The following is a 21,481-nucleotide window of genomic DNA, read 5'->3' as shown; positions in this document are numbered from 1 at the left end:
GTTGAAGCTGCTTCCCCCGCGACCCGGCGAGGGATAAGTGGATGACGATGGATGGATGAATGGATTCACGCTGGTTAAATAACTGTATGTGCAAGTTTAGCTGGGGTTTTTTTTGTTGACAGGAACAAAAATGGAATATATATATATTATTTCTATCACCAACTCCACCATATCAACCGTAAATACTTCATATATATGAACAAAATAATACGAAAAACAATTTCTTGAAAATAACGAATGTCAAACGAATGTGAAATTTTTTTTTTTCAACTTACTCTCATGTAAAGTTTTGTACAAACACATACTGATGATAACAATGGAGATCATTTTAAGAGACACTTAAATCAACATATTAGTTGCCCTTTTAGACTTTTATATTTTGGATTAAGATTGTTTATACTCGCCCATGAAAGCCATTAATTTTATATCAGCAGTCCAACAACACATTCAACTACTGTAAACACATGCATGTGCATTGAAACACTTATGAACTCTTATATAAACACCTAATAGCTAATCCATTCACCCAAATATCTACAGATCCATTCAGGTTTCCTTAAACTCGTCTAAAACCGAGGTCCGTCCTTGGTGCTGGCTTTCAAGTTTGAGGACATGAGATGTGACAACCAGCTCGCAGTCTGACAGATGAGGACTGAGAATGTAGGAATAGAATCAACTCTGTGTCACCACCGGCTTAAATCTTCCTCTAAACCCTTTTCTCCTCACAACTAATACAAAGCTACACAAATCAGGTGATTTAAACAACACATCATATATGCATAAAATGCATCATTAAAGCAATTTTCTTTACTAAATTGACAATGAAAATTGACAGGGAAAGGGGTTTAATCTGCTACAAAAACTGCTTTTCTTACTGCATTCACCATGTCAGTTTTCATGCTCACAGATGCAACATCTTTCAAGAACAGCAAAGAAGAAACTAAAGTAAAAAAAAGTCCACCTTCTGAAGTTGTTTAATTATCAAAGCATGATTTCACCAGTCCAGACTAATACGTGTGAGCTCTGTACTCATTGGAGGGACACCAGGTTGACTGAGAAGTTTGCCCTGACTGTGATGAAAGCATGTGATCACCAGAGGAATGTGTTCCTCCTCTCCCCCAGCTTACCAAACAGTTCAAAAACTCAATCAATGCTTTTCTCTCCTGGCGTTCAGCCATCCCTTGCAAGCGTTGCGAGCTGATTAAGAGAGTGCTATTGATCGTTGTTTTCAAAAGCCCAAGTGACCACAGTCACAACAAATGGCCCATTTTTTTTTAAAAGAGGGAGAACCACAGTTTGTGAAGTCGTAAGGTTGAACGCTTTTTTCCCTCACAGCCGATATTTATTGGGGTGACTCAATGACAAAATAAAGCACAATGATTAAACAGGCTTGCTTGGCCGCTTCTTTACTCATACAGGAAACGTTCTGTTTGGTGGAACACATTTATTTTATAGAGGTTCAAAGAGTGAGCTTTTTATTTTCATTACTCCAAGGTTGAATGAAGCACATCAAGTAGCATCCTGATACAATTCCATGAATCTATTCCAGAGGTCAACCCTCTATTTTTAATGTACGAAATGATCTTGATTTAGTTCTTGAGAAAAAAAGAAAAAAGGTTTAAAACTGAACCAATTACAATAGACCATTGCTATGTGATTTTAGACAATGGTGTTGAAAGAGGCTGGTAACAAGGGAATGTTATTCCCAAATGAACTGTGTTGCGTAACTATATAATGTAAAATGCACAACACATATATAAAAATAGATAGAATAGAATAGATCAAAATAAATGTTGCACAAGCACAGGACCCCAAAGAAGTAGATGCTAATTCCTTAATAGTGTTTTTTTTTCCACCTGTCCTTCCGCATAAAGGTTTTCAGGTTTTTGTTGAACTGAATGAAGACATAGTGAATGAGATAACTCATAATGGGAGAGATAACTAACTAATGATGTCACTTCTCACATTTGTTCTCGAATTGAGATCTATTCATGGTCAGACTCCTCCATACATCAGTGATCTGATCCAGCCTTACACCCCAGCTCGGGCTCTGAGGTCTGTGGATCAGAATCTACTGATGGTTCCTCGCTCACGGTTCAGGACCAGAGGAGAGAAATCCTTCCAGTCTGTTGCTCCTAAGCTTTGGAACGATCTTCTTCTCTCTGTGTTTGATGATCTACTGATTCCTTCAAGAAACATCTTGAGACTTTTTTATTTGTGCAGGCTTTTCCTTGATTTTCTGGAACTCCTGTTGTGTTATCAGTTTTATCTTGATCTTTAAAGTATATACTTTATTGAATATTGTTTTGATTGTTTAAGCGCTTTGTGACCCTGGTCTGGAAAAGCGCTATACAAATATATATGACTTACTTATTTACTTGTTTTCCCATTATCAAATGACGCCCTCTCTTTAAAAAAGGGGGGCATTGCTGGATTAGGGGAAAAAAAACAAAAAACAAAACGAGACATCTGCCTGCTTTTACAAATCTGTGGGCAATATTGAGTAGTAAAACTAGATTATTTTACATATCAAGATGTCAGTTTACTTTAAAAATATAAGTAAAATAGATTGTTAATATGGTAAAGCATATTAACGTTAAAAAAAACAAAAACAATCACGTTCATGATGACATTTTAAATAATAATTATTTTGTAATAGGGTGTTCTTTTTCACGCATAATAATGTTTTTGTCAAACAGATTATCTTCATGATATGATACATACAACGGATGATTGTTGGCAACTTTGAGCTTCCGTATGAAGTTGTGCGACATGACAACGTTTTTTCAATATTCATCTGGACTGTGTTCCGCGTCACGTGACCCGCGTGTTTATCCATCGGATGTGTTTGTGGAACACTTTGGCGTGTGTGCGTGTGTGTGTGTGTGTGTTTTTCGGTAGAGCTTTTCGGAGGCTGTCTCTGACGTCACGCGCTCACATGGACTGCTTGTGCGGCTGCAGGACTCAGGAGCGGAGATTATTAACATTCCACTTATGAAACTGAAGATAATCTGCGCGTGCGTGCGCAGCGCGGGGACACACGCGCAGAGATTACGCGACGGAAAGCGTCGCTTTTCCCCCCAATTGCAAAGCCTGGCCAGGAGAGAGAGCCGCGGATGGGGAGAGAGAGAGGAGGTGACTGCAGCACACTAGTCTGGAGGAATAACCATGGCAACTGCAGCAGCAGCAGCAGAAGCGCGGCTCTGAACACTGTCAACTGCGCATCATATTGACAAGGAGCGATTGAAGGATCCTGAGATTATCCCTGAGAAGGTGAGATTGTTTTCTCCGTTTTCTGACCGTCTCGTGTGCTGCTTGGGGGCTGGTTTGAGTCAGACCAGACACAGCGACCTCTCTGTGTCATCCATGAATCCGTGGATGGATCCATACGTCCATGGATCTGTTGCCACTTTATGATACAGTAACGTCAACATCCACGCTGAGATTTACCTGCTAGTTTGATGCTTCTGGTTTGAGGTATCAAAAGTTGAACATACATTTTTTTTCTCTGCTAAGAAAACGTTTTTGCCTTGAGTCCATCTATTTCACTCACCGTTGTCGCAGGACTTAAACTTCCTCCCTCGAGGTTCAACACTGCAGTGAAGGAGGAATATTTCTCTAGATTTAACAACAGAGCCAAGAAGTTCTCTATCCATCATTGTTTTCTGTGTGTGTCTTTAGAGGTTTGTAATAAATCTTGTTTTGGTCAGGGCGAGGCAGAGGATACATCATCTCATGTCGCATTTTTCACCTCAGGAACAAGATGAAACGATGAAGTTTCTACGTGACAGAGTATAGCTGTTGTTGTGTATTGTAATCACATCTCTGACATTGTGTGAGTGGATTAATGGCAGGAGTAGTCGATCACTACAAATTCCAAAATAGTCACACGATCTAAACAAAATAGACAATTTTGTCGCCCTCCAGATAAAAGTCTGATTGAAAACATTGATGATGAAGAACTCTCATTGAAGAGTCTAGACTGACTTGTTTTTGTGACTCACTACCAGGATTAAGCAAACTTTTATATCCCAGTCATATATCAGTATATATTAAGCAACAAAAATGAAAAAAAGTCGCTTCATATTTGAACCTCTAAGACTGTTATTTTGTTGGCTTGAACAACAAAACACTGTTCTTTTCCGAGGGTGCATCATAGGTTCTTTTTAGTCACACCACTCTTTCCACATATCCCTTGGACCCTGGAGATGACGGCATGAGTTTTGTTCCAGTTTTACAATCTGGAAAAATACACAACTAGAACACAACAAAATTGTGGCAGCAATGACTAGGTGTCTCCAACTCATTTGAACTACAACCTGACGCAGGAGTCGAAGCTGTACAGAAAAACAATGTTATTTGACAATTGTTAGCAACATAAGATACGTTGACCTCCTCAAGGTCCATTTGTAGATGTAGTGGAAGATGCAATGTCTTCTGTCATCCAGCTGTTTGTAAGATATATGCACTATAATTGTATTATTTAAGAGACCCTTAAAAGAAAGTTTGACTCCCTAGAATTGATGAAAATCTCAAAGTTGTAGAAGTGAAAGTTGCTGGATTAAAATTGTTATACATGTATACGCCATACTGAAATTAACGCTAAAAGATAATCAAAATATAAAGTATAAATTACTCGCTTGATCTAAGAGCGTGAACGTTTTACTACACATATTCACAATCAACATTCCACTCAGACTTATTCACACTGGTTCGAGACAAGCTTGGATCAGAATTAGAGTTACGACACCAGAAGTTTCAAACATTTGTTTACCTGCGAATCACACCTTAACTTGTATATCAAAGAACGAAGCAAGATAAACCCCGAGATGGGGACGAAAGAGGAAGAGAAGGTGACCCCCGCCCGAGAACATTTGAATAATTAGATTACAGGAAGACAAATTAGGAAGTCTCTCAGTAGGGGATGGGTGACGCAGGGAACTTGAAAGAACAATTTGACTTAAATAGAGCGACGTTTCTACAGCTCAACACCAGTCTGCCCGGGGCTATCCAACTGTAAAGTCGCCAGGAGAAGGAGTCCGGTCCGGTCGTTATTTGAAGCTTGTATTTTCTTTAACTTGAAGTGGGGAATAAGCGATCCGTTACACACTCTGGATTGTTCATCTTTCTCCACAAAGCGAAGTACAAGACTCGGGACTGAAGTGGCGTTGTGTTTCAGCGACGGAAGCGACTCCGTGTTTTGATCCTTTTAATTTCATGGAGGATTTCAGACAACAATAATACTGACAGAAACCTTTTGGACACATTTTGCATTCATTCATTCAGCACTGTTTTGGGGCACCGTATCAATACCGCTTTGTCAACTTTATCAGATGAAACCTTTTGGATACACATTCCTACTTGAGACTTGAACTGGTGGAATTAAAAGATACTTGTACCACCTCAGTTCCAGCCTGTAGAAGGAATTCTAAATTCTACTGTCGGAGAATCACAGTATTGGACGAGTTCTCCTTTGAACACTAGTCCACAGTATTCTGTTACTACTTGACTTGTAAACTAAGCATGAGGTTGTTGTGTCAATCTCAAACTTAAGCTTGAAGTTGGCTAACAGTTAAATTATATTTGAAGTGCCTCCAAAATCAGTATAGTTGGTAGTTATATATATTAGATATTAAATGGCACCGACCAAACTGTGTCAGTAATGATGGGTAAAGAAATTTGCTTTGTCTTTCTCTACCAAGTTCGGGTACACAGGGTTGGATCATGGGATCAAGATCTATAAATTCAGCCTTTGATTGGCTGTTGCATTACACATGGTTGCACCATGGAGAAAAACAAAAACAAATCCTGGTTATACCTAGAAACACTGAGAATGTCCTCAGTATGTCCACGTGTTGCTTTCATCAATCAAAACTAAGCAAGTCACGAAAACGAGATACAAACCAACACATATTCTATTCATGTGACGATAACTATACTTTTACTATCCAATACAATTTTGAGGACTCATAAAAACGAGTAACTTACTCTTTAATTATTATTTTTTATAATACACAATATTTATTTATTTGGTTAGCATTGCCATTTTAAAATTGAAATTCAGTAACCAGTGTCGAAGTGAGGGTATCAGTATTGGTAGAGGTGTGAATAACATGTTGACTCCTTCATTGATTTAAACCTGAAACTCCTACATTAGGGATTTGCACTGACTCCATTCAATAAACACCACTTTCCGACTGATTGCTCGTCACGGGAGCATCTATTGCAACGACTTGAGTCGAAGAGGTTTTTTAAAACAAGAGGTCTGCGGACAGAACAAGGAGAAAAATAGGAAGTTTAACGGATCATCTCATGTGGAAACAGTGTTGAAACTCGCTGCCTCTTCACTTAATCATTGGTAACAGCAGCTCAGTGAGGGATGACCTTGAGGTGAATCCACTCACATGACTTTGCTATTCATGTCTGCATGGGCTGCTTCTTTTTCGAGGTCAGACTGAACAGCAATGCTGTGGATAAAAATAAGCATTAATAGTGAAATAGATTTTCTGTTTTTAGGTTACCAGGGCTGCAGATGTTTAGATATCTTGCTCTCGTGTGACAGATGTGACATTTACCTCTGCATATCTTCTTTGTAGGATCAAACACATCACATCCGCTAGTTAAATGAGTTGTTGAGAATCTGAGCAGAAGTCAAAGGGAGAGTCTCTCTCATGATGAAAACATATCAGGACAGCAAATCTCTCTCTATCATCATCAATCGTTGTGTCGTCAAAGTCCTCGTGAAGTAGATTTTCATGTGACTGGTATTGCCCCGTGAAACATGCGCTCAGTCATCTGTTAGTCATGTGGTCAAGTCAGCAAAGCAAACAACACAGACATGGACAAATGCTGGTGTAGTCAAGCAGAAGTCCACACTCATTTTTTCGTTTCGCATCAGAACTGACTCAATAAGGAGATTTTGTCAGACCATCAAGACTATATTTAGTAAGACAGCATTGTCTCATGAGCCTATAAAAACATTGAAGCGAGACAAGACAACGAGTACATCTTTTGTCTGGAGGAAACACACAAACAAGAGTTGAAAGATATTTATACATGTATTTGTCTCATAATACATCAGTCCTTTACTTTTAAAAAAAGATTTAGATATTTGTCATGATGAAATGTGCATTTATGATTTGGGGGATATGAATCAACTGTTGTGTGTTAATGTAAGGAAGGGAAAACTATTAAACTAACTCATTTATTCATAGTTTATTTCAAAATAATATCAGCCAATAAAATAAGACGTCACAAACCTGATCATTTAATTGAAAAGCTTGTACATTGTATTACTAAAAACAAGCTCCCTTCTCAAGAACAAGACTGGTTATAGTTCGCACCAAACCTTTTCTTTGAATTTTAAATGCAAGTCAAGCTTTTTATCTCACTTGGTAGTGTTTATTTCCTGCTGTAAATTGTCAGACCTCTTTCAAATGAAAACAGTTTTAGTTATTTTCCTCCCCTAACATGATATCTACTTGACCTTTGTACCTTGATGTTGTATCTTCAACAATAGAATTGTTACCAACACTAACAACTGAGTTTCACTTTTTATACGTAAAAGACTGGAAACAAATATGTAAGAACAGGGGAGCTAAGTAGCTAAATAGTTTTTAACTAGGGCGTGGAATTAAACTCTTGGCTTTTGGCGTGAGAGCAGCTAAATCCTGAGCAAACACGAGTCGGTTTATTAATCCACACTGACTTTTGGCGATCTCGCAAAGATAAGTGTTCCAGAGAAAGACTGCATCACATTTTTGAAATAAGTTTTTACACATTTAGGATTAAAATGAATTATAATTACTTAATTTCTTGTTGTTTTTTTATTTTTTGTCAAACCACAGATTACAGTTGATTTCCTTTAGGTTGTAAATGCATGCATTCAAAAAAGTTGCTTTTAATATCTTATGTTTTTTGTATTTCTTGTCAATTATATGTAATTTAACCATCACTGTCACTGGTGAAGACATTTAAAGTATCTTTCAAGTGAGCCTGCCTTGACCATTTGACCACAGCATTCGGACACAGCATGTTCAACTGAGACACACACACAGTGGCTGTTATCTATGATCCGGCACACCATGATGTCATGTGTCTTAATGGCCGACAGCTTCTCTAATGGATGATTTGAGGGTCAGTGTAGGACTAGTGTGAAGGAATTATAACCAAAGACACTTTAGCAAATTGAAAGAGGGTTCATGATGCAGAAGAATGTTATATAGTTTGGCTTTTTGACCCCAAAATGCTTTCTGTTAGCTATTCATTTGGGAAAAGGAAAAATATGTGTTCTTTTAAAAGGGAATCTTCTTTGTACTATATTTTGATGAAGTCTGCTTTTTCTATAATACAAAAAAAGTGCAATTTATTTTAAAATGTATTGATACCAATCCACATCCAGTTTAGTTCCAGACCCAAGACAGTGTTGTGGCTTCAACAAACTGTACACAGTTGCCATGTTTTGGCATCATCAGAACATGAAAACACAGATTGATCTGGAATGTTTGGTTCTAGGAGGTTGAATATCATCCCGGAACAACCTGTTTAAAGTAAACAATGGCTGGTCTGGGAAAAGTCAATGTTTGCATAATGAAGTGTGAATGCGAAGGCTGATAGTAACTTTGAACTCTGCTCTCCTAGGTGATGAGTGGGTCCGGATCATGTCTGAGGTACAGGGAACACTGGAGTTTTCTGTAGAGCTGAACAAGTTTCACAATGTGGATCTTTTTCAGCGAGGGTAAGTCTTTTTTTTTCTAGTGAGGATCATCTGTCAGTGACTCATGATATTTGTTATGGCTTAAGAAAATCTTTTGGCGAATTAAAAGTGCTCTTTATTAGGGGTGTGTGTTGGCAAGAATCAATACGTATAACAATACAGGGGCAATGTTATGATACATCACAATATATGGTGATACTGTAGGAACAAGGATAGATTTGAAGTATTCTCTAATACTTGAATCTGTCATTAGAAAATGTACAGACCACATGATTCTTGACGAAGTCGTAACTGCTTTAATTTTTTTTTAAACCAAAACATGTCCAAACATCAGCTTTAAAAGCTGCTTGACTCCACAGTATCCTCTCGATCCCAGTCATTTTTGGAATCTCACTATATTTCATTGTTTCTTTAGCTGAGGAAGATGTAATGACTGATGTCATGTAGCGGAAGTTTTAATTGCAACTAATTTTTCTTTTATAAACAGACTTCATTTAACTGTAAAACATAAAAGAACAATGGTAGAAAATAAATATGTTTTGAAAGCAAAGAAAAACAACTCAATATATCACCATATCAATATTTTCCAACACCCCTACTCTTTATCTTCTGGTATAAACAACAATGCTACTTGTTAATGAGCATCTGTTTTGCTAAATATATATGAGCTTTTTAAGGAAATGCTTAAATATTTTGCTAGAGGTTTTATGTTAAATTAAAAGATTCAGCAACTTCATCCTAGTTCCATGGTTTAAAATAGGCATTATTTTCACTGGTTGGACTTGGAGGTCTGACAGATAAAAACAGCAAAAGTAAAATAGAATATCTGGCAGAATACGAATAAAAAATGCATGAACGATACATCTCAACATAACAATCAGCAGGAGTTCTGGATGAGTTTCTCTACAAAAGCATGATCTATAAAGAGATGTTGCTCATTTCTACTAGTTAACAGATTTATTTTGGCTTTCAAACTAGAACATTTTTCTTTAAAAAATTAAATGATTCAATTAGACAGTGTTAATCAATTCATCATACAGTTTATAAATAAGTATCTAATGACTCATGACTGGCACCTCAGCAAATGATCTAAAACGTGTAACCTCTTCTGATTGGTCAGGTTTTACCAGATACGAGCAGGACTGATCGTCTCTCCTCGGGTGACACACCGGTTAATAGTGACGACAAATGGTAACTCAGGTAAGAGATGCTAAAAACATCAGCACTCCCTCTATTACACGTGTTTCCTGGCTCACCTCACATGTCTTCCCTTCCTCTCCCTTGCACCTCTTCCATTTTTATCCATCCTATATCACTCTTTTTCGTTACAAAACTACACAGTGATGCTCCCTTACTGTCCGTGTCCCTGCATTTATAAATTATGACAAAGGGAATCTGAGCCTACTCGAGTGTGAAATCCACCGCAAACCAGGAGCTCTTTCACTGACGGTACTGATTCAGAGTAACAACTGCTATTTTTAGCCGCCCTGAGTGCAGCTGGATGTGTGTCTGGATGTGTTGACTTTGCTGTATTTGTGAGCATAACACAATCTAGTCCATTGATAATTTCAAGACCCAGCTGCCATGATTCTTATAAATATCCAGGCTTCATGGCTGAACACGGGAACATGGACAGACATGCATCAGGAGCTGCAGTCTCATGTTGGAGGGTATCACATGTGCACAAAGAATATTGACTACTGACCAAATATAAATGTTCTGAGGATCTGCTGTTTATTTATTTTTAACCCTACATGAGTAGTTGATAAACAATATGCATTTTCAAATGATCACCTTGTCAGACAAAAATAATCTTTTTCTTAGTCGTCATCCGTCCATGAATAACAGGGGGGACTTGATTGTAATCAGTGACATCATACAACGTATAATTGCTAAATAAAAGCACCTATAGCTTCAACAACATTTAACCACAACATTAAGAAATTCTTAACAGACAGACAGACATATAAAGCAAATGTATATATGTAAATATTTAAACTTTTTTTTTTTAATGATTATTTTATATTCACTGGGTTTATAATGGAACCGCAGTCCACATAAAATCACTTCAATGGCCAGAAGAGGCCCTCGTGTCGGACATCCCTGCCATATAAAATTGTAAAATATGCTGTATGACTTACTCCTAACGTCAATGCACTCAAAGTCTGTTATATCACAACATTGCTATCTTGACATTATCATCTCATATTCCTCACTGTTGTTTTTACTATAACATTTTCTAATATAAATCATATTAATTCAGTATTGTAGGGTACTATTGTAGTTCATTTCAGACCCTCTGATCAGAACACAAAATGCAATCTTTGTCATGGAGGCAGCTAAAGCAAGGAGGCCCAAACTTTCCTCTCCATGGCTACTTTGTCCAGATCTTCCGGGGGCCCCTTAGATATATTCAGGCCAGTTGAGAGACGTAGTCTGTCTATGGTGTCCTGGGTGGACATGTCTGCTTGTTCCCACAATGTAAACAACAAAACACTGACTTAAAGGTCAATTAATGTGAAACCCAACTGTCCTGAAGTAATTACTACTGTAAAAATGGCTTCACTCCTCCTCCAGCCATCTGTACTCACGCCCCGCTTTGCTGCAAAACTGATTAACTAGTTTCAATGAATCGATTGTTAAGTTTTAATCTAGCTTTGTGATCATACAAGGGTGTTCTCAGATAATTATTCCTTACTTTCACTGCAGTACTTACCCTCTGGTTATTCTCTCTGGCCACCCACGACCTTTGTTACCTACTCCTTTAAATCTGAAAACATTTCATCTCCACCTCTACTGTCTTCCTCTTGATCCCAACAAACAACCTGAGGTAAACACAGGTGTTGGATGGAAGTTTTAGGGTTTCACACACAAGGCAAGGATCCAACCGCACGAAACACAAGTTGATTAAGGCACTTTCATTTCACACCTAAAAAGACAAAAGTGCACAAGGCATTTAGTAAAACTGAAAATATCTAATGTGTAAAAATCCAAGGGCGCTGGCCAAAACCTAGGGAACCAAGGCACTACTCACAAATAAATGGTGCTGGAAAAGTTCCAGGAAGGTTAAATCGGAATCAAAAGTACTGACGTGGAAAAAAGTGCGGACATCAATAACGTACTGGCAACAGACAAGGAGAGAGGGCAGCTCAAATAAGGAAAAAAAACAGGACCAGGTGCTGACAAAAGGGAAACAATACAAAGGAAAGGGAACCATAGAACCAAAATAAACATTTAATGACACATGAAGAAAAGTTTCTCTAACTGCAGAAATTCTTTAACTTTATTATTACATTTGCATCTTTAGTTGAAATCAACAAGACATTAAAGAAAACAAGCTGCTCTTATCATTTATTACTTTTACTTTGACATCGTACACAGATAATAATCTACTTGACTTAATAACCGTAAATATTAGTCCAGTTTATTTTAGACTTTGATCGGACGGATTGAAAGTAGATGGTGGGGCGCAGTTGGGCTGCAAGCCAAACTTTTATGCCTCTGCGCAAGAAAATACTGCAGCCCCTCCATCCTCACTTCCCTTTATCATATTCCTCAAGGTCGTCTGCAGACCATGTATGTTGCTTGGGCCAGCAAGGGAGAGATTAGTGGAGAGACATTCCAAAATGCGTACATCCAAATGCACAAAAGTGCGAAGAAAAACATGATTGGGAGCTTCTATAATAATCTATAATGTTGACATCCTCTTGCACATTTATTTATATCGTTTATTTAAGCCCTATTCCGTGAGATAATTATATTTTTTATTTTAGTTTGTTGTTGTGGAGGAAAAGTTATCTGTTTTATGATCGATTTTAATACATATCTTTATCTGATATTTAGTGTTTACGATCTTAAAGAAGAGAATTGTAAACCAACTTAAATATGTACTTATTAATTGTACCGCCATGTTGAGCAGTGTATTGGCACATTTTGCCTGCATGCTGTTGGTGTATCAAACTGCTTTGTATTTCACTGCTCTTGCGACACAAACTCATCTGACAGCAAATGATCTGACCTTTGTTTCAGAAGGATGCAGCTTCAACTCAGCCGGGGTCTACGACGGCACCGTGTTCAGCCGGATATTTCAGATCCTTTACCGCAATGAGGAGATCACAGTGAACGACTGTATGATCTTCAAAGTCCACCTGCTGCTGGATACTGAGAAGGTGAGTCAGGCCGCTGACATTTCCTTCACATGGCATCCAACAGAGAAGAGATACTGTGGCGGACAATGACCAAGTCATCCTTGAGAATATGTCAATGGATAAATATCTCATGGAAGGATTCGTGACTTAAAATCGATTCTGCCATCTTTCTGTTCTTCCTGCGTCTGAATCTTTTGCTAGTACCTTTTCTAAGCTTTGTATTTTTTAATTTATCTTCTAAAGCTCATTCCCTTATCTGGGTTACAGGGACTATATCCCAGCTACTAAGGGCAAGAGGCAGAGGACACCCTAAACATGTTGATAGCCAGTCAAAGCGCACACAGAGACAAACAAATATTCAGAAACAAGAGTTTATCCAAAGAACCTCTTTATCTTTTTTGAACTGTGGGAAGAAACCAAACAGGGTCCCTAGAATGAACCCCCTCAAGAAAGTAAGGAACATAAAAACTCCCCACTGAAAAGATGCAGGTTGTCTTAAGCTAGTGTGAACCTAAGCTAAGTGAACCTGCAACCTTCCTGCTTCGTAGTGGGGACTAACCAATATCCCCTACTGTGCACCCAACATCTGTTTTAATTTATTTATTTTTTTTGCAGGACAGTTTCAGTTTGAAATATCGTGACACATCATGGCTATTTAACGTTATTTTTGTTATGATATTTCATTTTCTCAGGTCACTTTGTGAGTTGATTATACAATGAATTCTCCTTCTCTTGATCCTGACATTTTCCATAACATACTGTTATGAAATACTGATCTATGATATCAAATGAAATGAGTTTCTGTTGATACAGTATAAACATTTAATGGCTATGGTTTGTATACAGGCAGCCGAGTCTGAAGCCGTTATAGCGTTAAGCTTTCCCTGAGGCTCTCGTGCTCATTAACCTTCCAGAGGTTATCTGCTGACGGCAGCCACAGACGGAGCAGTCAGAAATAGCCCTTCATTTCCCACACGTCGCCCTGAATGTAGGATGGATCTATTGGAACATCAATACGAGATGCAAAGACCCGTGTTTACCTCCATTTATTTGCATGTTCTCAATATGAGACGCTCATGAGACGATTTTCTCTCTCATTTCTATCAATGCGAGCCTTCAAAGGATCGCCTCTGATCCTCCCTGCTTTTATTTCTCTTTGTCTGTTGCCGCCTTGTTGTTCAAATGTTTCCTCTCAGTAAAATGTGGTCAAAAGCACGTTAGAGTTTATTCTTTCAGAGCAGAATAGAAGATTTATAGTGAGGGCAAGTTTACCATTTTATATAGAGGATAAATCAGTTTCAGTTTAAATATAATTTGTATTTTTGTATTTTATTTGCCACATAGAAATCTAAAAAAAAACAGTTTTGGCCTGAAAAAAACAAAAATCTTTCTGAAGTCACAAATAACTCTAATAAATGTCTCTTATTTTCATATTGCATTCTTCTTCTCTTTGTGTTCAATTTATTAAAAAAAAACACTTTTGTTGTTTCATTGCCTTAAAACAAAAACGAAAAACGTACTCTTTGTGTTGCTACAATTCAGGCACTGTTCACCAGTACTATTAGCTTAACCCTTTGTCTTATCTCAGGGTCAAGGTCATCCATAGGCCAAAAAACAAATCTGTTTGTGGTATCCCTTGTGTTTTCTCTGGGTCAACATATGGAAGCCAGCAAAATGGTGGAGGTTGTTCACCTTGACCCTGAGATAACACAAGGGTTAAGCACTGTCGTAGATCTCGGTTAACTGTGCTTGTTTCTCTAAAACCTATTTAAGTTTTTGTACTTGCCATCTTAGTTAATCAGCCAAAGATCTGAGTTAAGTTCTAGTCTATCTCTAGTCTGTGCACTATTAAGTACACACAATTGTATCAAACCAGGTCAGCAAGCTTTGACCTTCCAACAGTAACTTAGAAAAATATGTTAACTATCAAACCTGCACCACATCGGCAAAATCATAGACACACATGCACGCACATGCTTGAACACACGCACGCACTCACACACATACACACACACACACACACACACACCTTTCAAGTTGAACTAGGTGACTAATGTTATTTATTAAGCTTCCAAGCATCTGGTGGTATCTGACGTCACGATCCAAATGCAATGGTGCTAAATAGACACACTCAGCATTTTGTGGTTTTCTATCCCACAGTAAACATTTCCAAATACTGACGTTGAACTTCAATAGCAGTTCTTCTCTGTTTTCTTTTGCCTTCAGAAACATTATTCCACACATTGATTGGTGAGCTTCACAAGCATCGATGCATTATCCAGTTCAGCTCTTCATCACTGACAGAGGTGCAAATATAATTGAAAAAGGGGAGGCAGATTTATGAAGAACATTTCCTGTGATAGAGCTGCAGTCACGTATTATTATCAAGAGCTATAGACATTAGGGAACTTTTTCAGTCAGGTGCTACATTAAGAAGCTGAGCTACGTTTTCATCATACTAAACTTCAGCAAGAATTAAGGGTGAAATGTGATCTCCACTCTCTAGTGCTCCTGCTGTTTAGTGAGTACCTCTTAACTCTCTAGAATTAAACAGAACCGTGAGGCGTTGAAATAACCCTGAAGCTACGATTTAACCTGACACATCACTGACGTGTGTGTGTGTGTGTGTGTGTGTGTGTGTGTGTGTGTGTGTGTGTGTGTGTGTGTGTGAGCATGTGTGCGCTTGTGCTCATTTGATCATCCCATGACCCCAGTTTTCATGCTCTAGTGCTTTTTATCTTTCTCTCAACTTGCACATTAAAGAAAAATGTTACCCTACCGATTTATATTCCAGCTTTTTTGTTCAGCCTTCTGTGTCTGTAGAAAACTAATATCTGCAAAAAAAGAACAGTTATCTTGGATAAAAACAACCTGATTTTGGGGTCAGAGAACAAACGTCAAAGAATTTGTTTCAAAAGTTTAAAATGTGTTAACCTCTAACTATCTGAAGTGCAAATAAGCTTGATATATCAAATTAACAACACGATATGTACATTATCTGAAGCAATAAAAACAACTATAACAAAGAAGAATGTGCATTCAATTCTCACTGATGTTGATCTTTTGCAGGTGGAGGAAGCCCTAAGTGAGGTGGACTTCCAACTGAAACTGTCCCTTCATTTCACAGACAATGAGCAACAGTAAGACTCCAAATATTTGCATACACTTTCTGGGCATTTTTCAGCAGAAACCATCTGCTGCATCCATTCTAGATCATTATGTTGGAGTTCGGATTTGTTCTATTGACACTGGTGTGAACTTCTTTCCCAGGTTGGCAGATATTGCAACTGTCCCTCAGATCAGCAGTCGGACGCTCAACCTCCACTTTCATCCTCGGAGAGGACTGCACCACCATGTACCAGTCATGTTTGACTACTTCCACCTGTCAGTCATATCTGTGTCCATACATGCTTCACTGGTTGCCTTACACCAGCCACTTATCAGGTGAGGACTTGTAATTAAAACAACCTTTACAGGGCATTAAAGTACCCCTGGTTGAAACAATAGATGGTGTATAGATAGAAAGATAGATGGATACATTAATGGATATATAAATAGATACATGTAGTGATGTTCTGATGAAGCTTCATGAAGCAGTGTCATTATTTTCAGAGTCCACTAGATGGCGGTCTCTGCACTATTTCCTTTGTTTTGAAAAAGTTTTCTAATGAAACCTCACATCATTTTAAAACTGATGGCGCCACCTACTGACCTTTAAACAACATCACACTGCTTCATGAAGCTTCATCAGACCATCAATAGATGGAAAGATGAATGAATAGATGGATAAATAGATAAAAAATATGGATGATGGATGTATGGAAATTAAAGGACTTTGGAGCCTTTATTTCAAGGTACATTCCTTATTATAATCTCAATGGAAGAAAAATCACAATATCTTATACATTTGGACAGAATAAACTATTGTGGCCAAAATACTTGTACATTTGTTTACAAAACTAGACTCGTAAGTTTAAAAAGTTTCTCAGTATTTCTTCAAATGGAAAGACTGTTACCTAGTTATGTAGTGAAAAACAGTGTTAAGATTATTGCTGGACTTTCCTGAGTAATGAGTTCATGTTTTACATACAAAGATGTCCCCTTTTGGCGCTAATAAAGAAAAAATCTGAACTTAATCTATATATTTGCTTTATTAAACATACTAACTTGCTCTTGCTACCATTCTATCTACCTGGGCCTTAGATTGTAAGCAAATTTACCTAAAGGAGAAGTAGATCTCCGGAGGTATTAAAAAAGTATATCTAATCTAAAGTAAAACAACAATATATAAGAACACAACCTTACAGTCCCACAAAGGTTATCGGACAAAAAGTGACCTAAATGAAAATAAATTTGCTCCAAGTGAAATATAGATACATGTATGTTGACCCCAAACAGTGCATTTGAGTTCTACATTATATATTTTAATTGATATAGCTCGTCAGCAAACCAAAATTGAATCTCACTTGCACACCAAGAAAAACTGTCACTGTGTCAACAAATAAACCAGAGAAGGGACCAGAAAACAACACTTGATATTCAGGAGAGCTAACAGACAGAATTGTTTTCAAAAGTGAGGCAAAATGCTGCAAGGTGACAATCAAATGAAAGGGACTGGCGGAGAGAAGGACTGTGAAAAAGAGTGAAATATACGAGGTGTGGCTGATATAATGACCCTCTCGTTCATCTGTGCATTACATAGATTAAACCTGCAGAATGTGATGGATGAGAGGACTAGCAGCTTATCTTGCTCTCTCCCTCACATGGCTGCCCTCATGATTTGTCCTTCCTTTCTTCGTCCTCTCTCCTCAGCTTTGCACGGGCAGGGAAAGGTTCCTGGCTGGGTAAAGACTCGTCTGAAAGAACAAGCGAGTCAATAGGTCCCTCTGAAGAAAACTTCATGTTTGTAGCCAGCTACTGCAAACCTGTAATCTCTGAGGTATGTTTTTTTTAACTGTCCCAACTTCAAATCACAATTTTTCAGCTCACACAGGTCTTCAACACGTGATCGCATGTCAAGTAATTCCTTGCTATTAACATGCTGACGCACCTAATGGTCATGGTGACGCAACGGGTCACGCTAAAGTGAGAGAGTGTTGTTTTGATCAGGATTAACACTTTCACTTAGTACATTGAAATTAATCCAAGACTGCAATGCAGTCTTTAGTGAACTCACCTGCTATGATTTCAACTCTTGGAATGATACCAACTCTCTGAGGGAATTAACATTGTGGGACGTCAGCTCCCTCTACTGTGTCTGGCACAATAAAAATAGCACTTAAGCCTCATTTTATCAAACTGCACTTTTTGTTGCAGCTGACTTTCTACCATTCAGTTGACTCTTCCTGCACCATGTAGTGTTATTCAAATGTGCTACATATGGCTGAATTACAAAATTACATTTCATGTACAATTTATGTAATGGGTACAAATCCCTAGGAAATGTATAAGAGAAAATCAATTATTTATATATTTTTTATTTTATGTTTTTTGGGGGGACTAACCATCGAAGAATTTGTCAGTATACATAGTGCTTAAAAAAACCTTAACTGAACATAATACTTTCTGTAATACTGTATAAATATAATGTATTATGTTATATGGAACTGAAATCGTGAAAATTTTCCAAACTCAGTATGTCAAACATATAGTTTGAATGTCTTTGAAATTGGATGTATTTAAATTGTCCTTAAGTTAAACCCTCCTAGTTCTAAATCAGTGTGATTCTGCAGTAGCCGGACACATTTTTAAAGGACGTCTGCAATACAAAATTATTTAAATCATCTGTTGCATCAGCATGGTCACAACATCTTTCATCTATCAACACTGTGTCCTGTTGATTGTCCGTTCCCATTTCGATGGCCTGTATCTGGAACCCACAAGATTTTTGTCATTTAACACCTTTGGAATCTTTCTTATTCTGATCTCAGTTTGTATACTGCACAGACGTTTCTGTACAACTTAACGGCTACTTTAATACACCGTTTCAAGTATGCTTAACCTGCCAGCATCTTCCATGCTATTATGTGTCGGAGTGTTTCAGTGCCCTCTCTGCAAAGCCTGCCCATGGTATTGTGTCTGTTGTGGTAGATCTTGGCGTCTATCGCTTTGGTGCTCAAGGCCTGTTCCTATGCTGCCATGATAAGAACCTCTGTGATGTCATTCAATCGAGCCCTGCCTAGCCATTGGTAGGGTTTGTTCATATCCAGACTTCAATTATCTATCGGTGGTACATCCCTTGCAGGGGTTTCTCCTTCCATGATGGTTCATCTGATTCCTCCTCTCTCGTTGAGACTTAGGGTGGAACCACCCTGGGCATGGTGAGTCACTGCCGAGTTCTCACTTCTGTGGCCTGAATTCCCTCCTTGTCCAGCCTATTATTATGTAACGGTATCTGATCACTGGTAGGGCACATTTGTACATTGCCTTTTTTCTGCCATTGACTTTCTCACTCGCTTGAGGGACTTGGCTGTTGCTGCTTTCCTAGCAGCCTCTTCATGGTATTCCAGTGTATTTGTAACTCTACAGCACATGCATTTATGCCTTCTATATGAACTACTGGCCCTGCATTCGACCAGACTTCTCCAACCTGAGTGACATTTTAACAACATTACTGAAAGTCCTGCTAGAGTGGACCAGTGAGTCGATGTCTCTCTCACTCTTGGTCTACAGCTTGATATTCTCCATGCAGATTAGGTTGGTCCCTTTTCAAAGTCTCTATCCATAGCCAGTCATGGCGATTATTGGGTTAAGGGCTCAGGGAGATGCAGAACGTTATTGGCGACAGATTTAGTATATGCCATGTTTGATGGAGACTTGTGCTATTGACTCAAATTTGCTGGTGTTCCATTGTTTCATTGAGTTTTGAATGTAGGCCCTTGTTGACCTCGTACAGGAGTTTCCATGTTGTTTAGAGAAAGTTGATTGGCCGATCGTTGGATGAGGCTGTTCCCTTCCAGGGATCTTTCTGGATCAGTCCCTCAGTCCGCCATCCTTGTTATTTGGTTTATTTCTACCGCTAGGAGTTCATAAAGGCTTTGAAAATGTCCAGGCTTCATTTTGTTCAGAGTTTTTATTACTTTTTCTTGGATGTCTACTGTGATGGTCAAGTTGATTGGCAAGTCAGCTCTTAGAGAACAGAGACGCTGTGGATTGTTATTTGATCCTTCTTTGTTCCATATGTCTTTCCAGTATTGTCTCCAGCCTTGGTGGGAGAGCTTCGTGTTATTACCCTGCCCCTGAGAGAACACTTTGTCTGGTTCTGTGGAGAACAGACGTTTTTATTCGCCTGGCTTTTATCTCACTTGTGCATCTCTTTAGTCGACTTCAAGCCTTGTGTGGCCCAGATATTCCCCAATTAGTCCTGCAACGCAGCAAAAACTGAAACACGATAGAAAATTAATACATTTATAAATTATTAATGAATATGAAAATGGTTTTGCAAATATTTACATGAGTTTCAGTCAAATATTTGGACTTTTCCATGTTGAGTCCCCCTACAGGTGTGGCCTATGAAGATGCTGGTAAGACACCACTGTCATTGCATGGTTGTGTCGTATCCTTACAAAAAAAGAAGAAAACACATTCCTTAATGTGGAACAGCTGTTGCAACCATTGAGGGAACAGGAGTTGGTATGTTGACTCCAGGAATCTCAATTGATCCTGGATTAAATGTTCTATAACTCTATCATAATCCAATATGGAAATAAAGCATATCTAAAGTTGTTTAGACTGTTATCTCTTTCATACACTATCCCATCTTAAAAATACATTTTAATTGGAACTTCTATAGATAAGTTTAGCAACAGTGCTTCAAGACGACAAGAAGCCACATCTATATTTACATCATAGTTGTTCTTCACATTTCCATCTTTTTCATCTATTAAAAACACATCTTTCAGATTCCTCTCCACGTCACAGACTGTACTATAAATCTTAATGAGCGCCTCTGTTAACCCTCTCTGCTGTGTTTTACTCCGACCCCTGGAAGGGTAATTTTAATGAGATGTTTTTCTTTTTTTTCTGAAGCAAGGGTAGGGGGTGAGTTGTGATTAGTGTAATGAGTTTTGCTCACAAATGCCACGTACCTCTATGGCTGCTAGTGAAATAAGGAAAGATGGTTTCCATTTTTCTCATAACCGTCCAAACGTTTAGTTGAAAAAACAATGAGAGTAACTGGAAGCTGCTTCGACTTACAGTAATCACATAGGAACGCAAAACAGAAAACTGAAATAGTATAGCTAAGCAGATGAGGTTTGGCACACCTTGAACATGTGAATGAAGAGAAACTACAGGTTTTAGGGTAATGAGTAGCTCATGCACGGGAGAAATAGCTATTTTTCTTCACCCTTCACTGTAACTGGCAAGCAGCCATAAAGGTAAAAAGAATTATGAAAGTAAACATACAGATGTTCCTTCCTGGTTCCAGTAGACCGCACAGCTGCAATTACAGGCGGCACTCAGGTGAGATGATAGGGTGCAACATGCAACGTGCTCCGAGCAAATTACAGTATGTTCTCGGACACTGAGGCATCTCATACAAAGCTCAGAGCCTGGCTGGCGCTGCCAAAACAACCCAGAGCTGAAAGGATCAGTGCAGGTTGATGTCGGTCAACTG

At 38.4% G+C, this 21,481-nt stretch overlaps 1 protein-coding gene across 2 annotated transcripts in view; it reads left to right on the top strand.

Moving 5' to 3' along the window:
* The first annotated feature begins 2,895 nt into the window (after positions 1-2,895).
* The window catches only part of fam135b (family with sequence similarity 135 member B), a 29,018-nt gene continuing 10,432 nt past the window's right edge, over positions 2,896-21,481 (top strand). Inside the window, exons 1-7 of one of the 2 annotated variants that reach the window (XM_087787678.1) lie at positions 2,896-3,273; positions 8,641-8,737; positions 9,837-9,916; positions 12,749-12,885; positions 15,934-16,004; positions 16,135-16,308; positions 17,677-17,803. In XM_087787678.1, the coding sequence (XP_087643804.1) occupies positions 8,661-8,737; positions 9,837-9,916; positions 12,749-12,885; positions 15,934-16,004; positions 16,135-16,308; positions 17,677-17,803 (666 nt within the window). In that variant the 5' untranslated portion in view covers positions 2,896-3,273; positions 8,641-8,660. Of the gene's footprint in view, positions 3,274-8,640; positions 8,738-9,836; positions 9,917-12,745; positions 12,886-15,933; positions 16,005-16,134; positions 16,309-17,676; positions 17,804-21,481 lie in introns of both variants that reach the window. The other variant, XM_087787677.1, reaches the window with a different exon arrangement.

Source organism: Callionymus lyra, chromosome 3 (assembly GCF_982586985.1).
Source record: "Callionymus lyra chromosome 3, fCalLyr1.hap1.1, whole genome shotgun sequence".
NCBI classification, from domain to species: Eukaryota; Metazoa; Chordata; class Actinopteri; order Syngnathiformes; family Callionymidae; genus Callionymus; species Callionymus lyra.
This window is presented reverse-complemented; position numbering and strand designations above follow the sequence as displayed.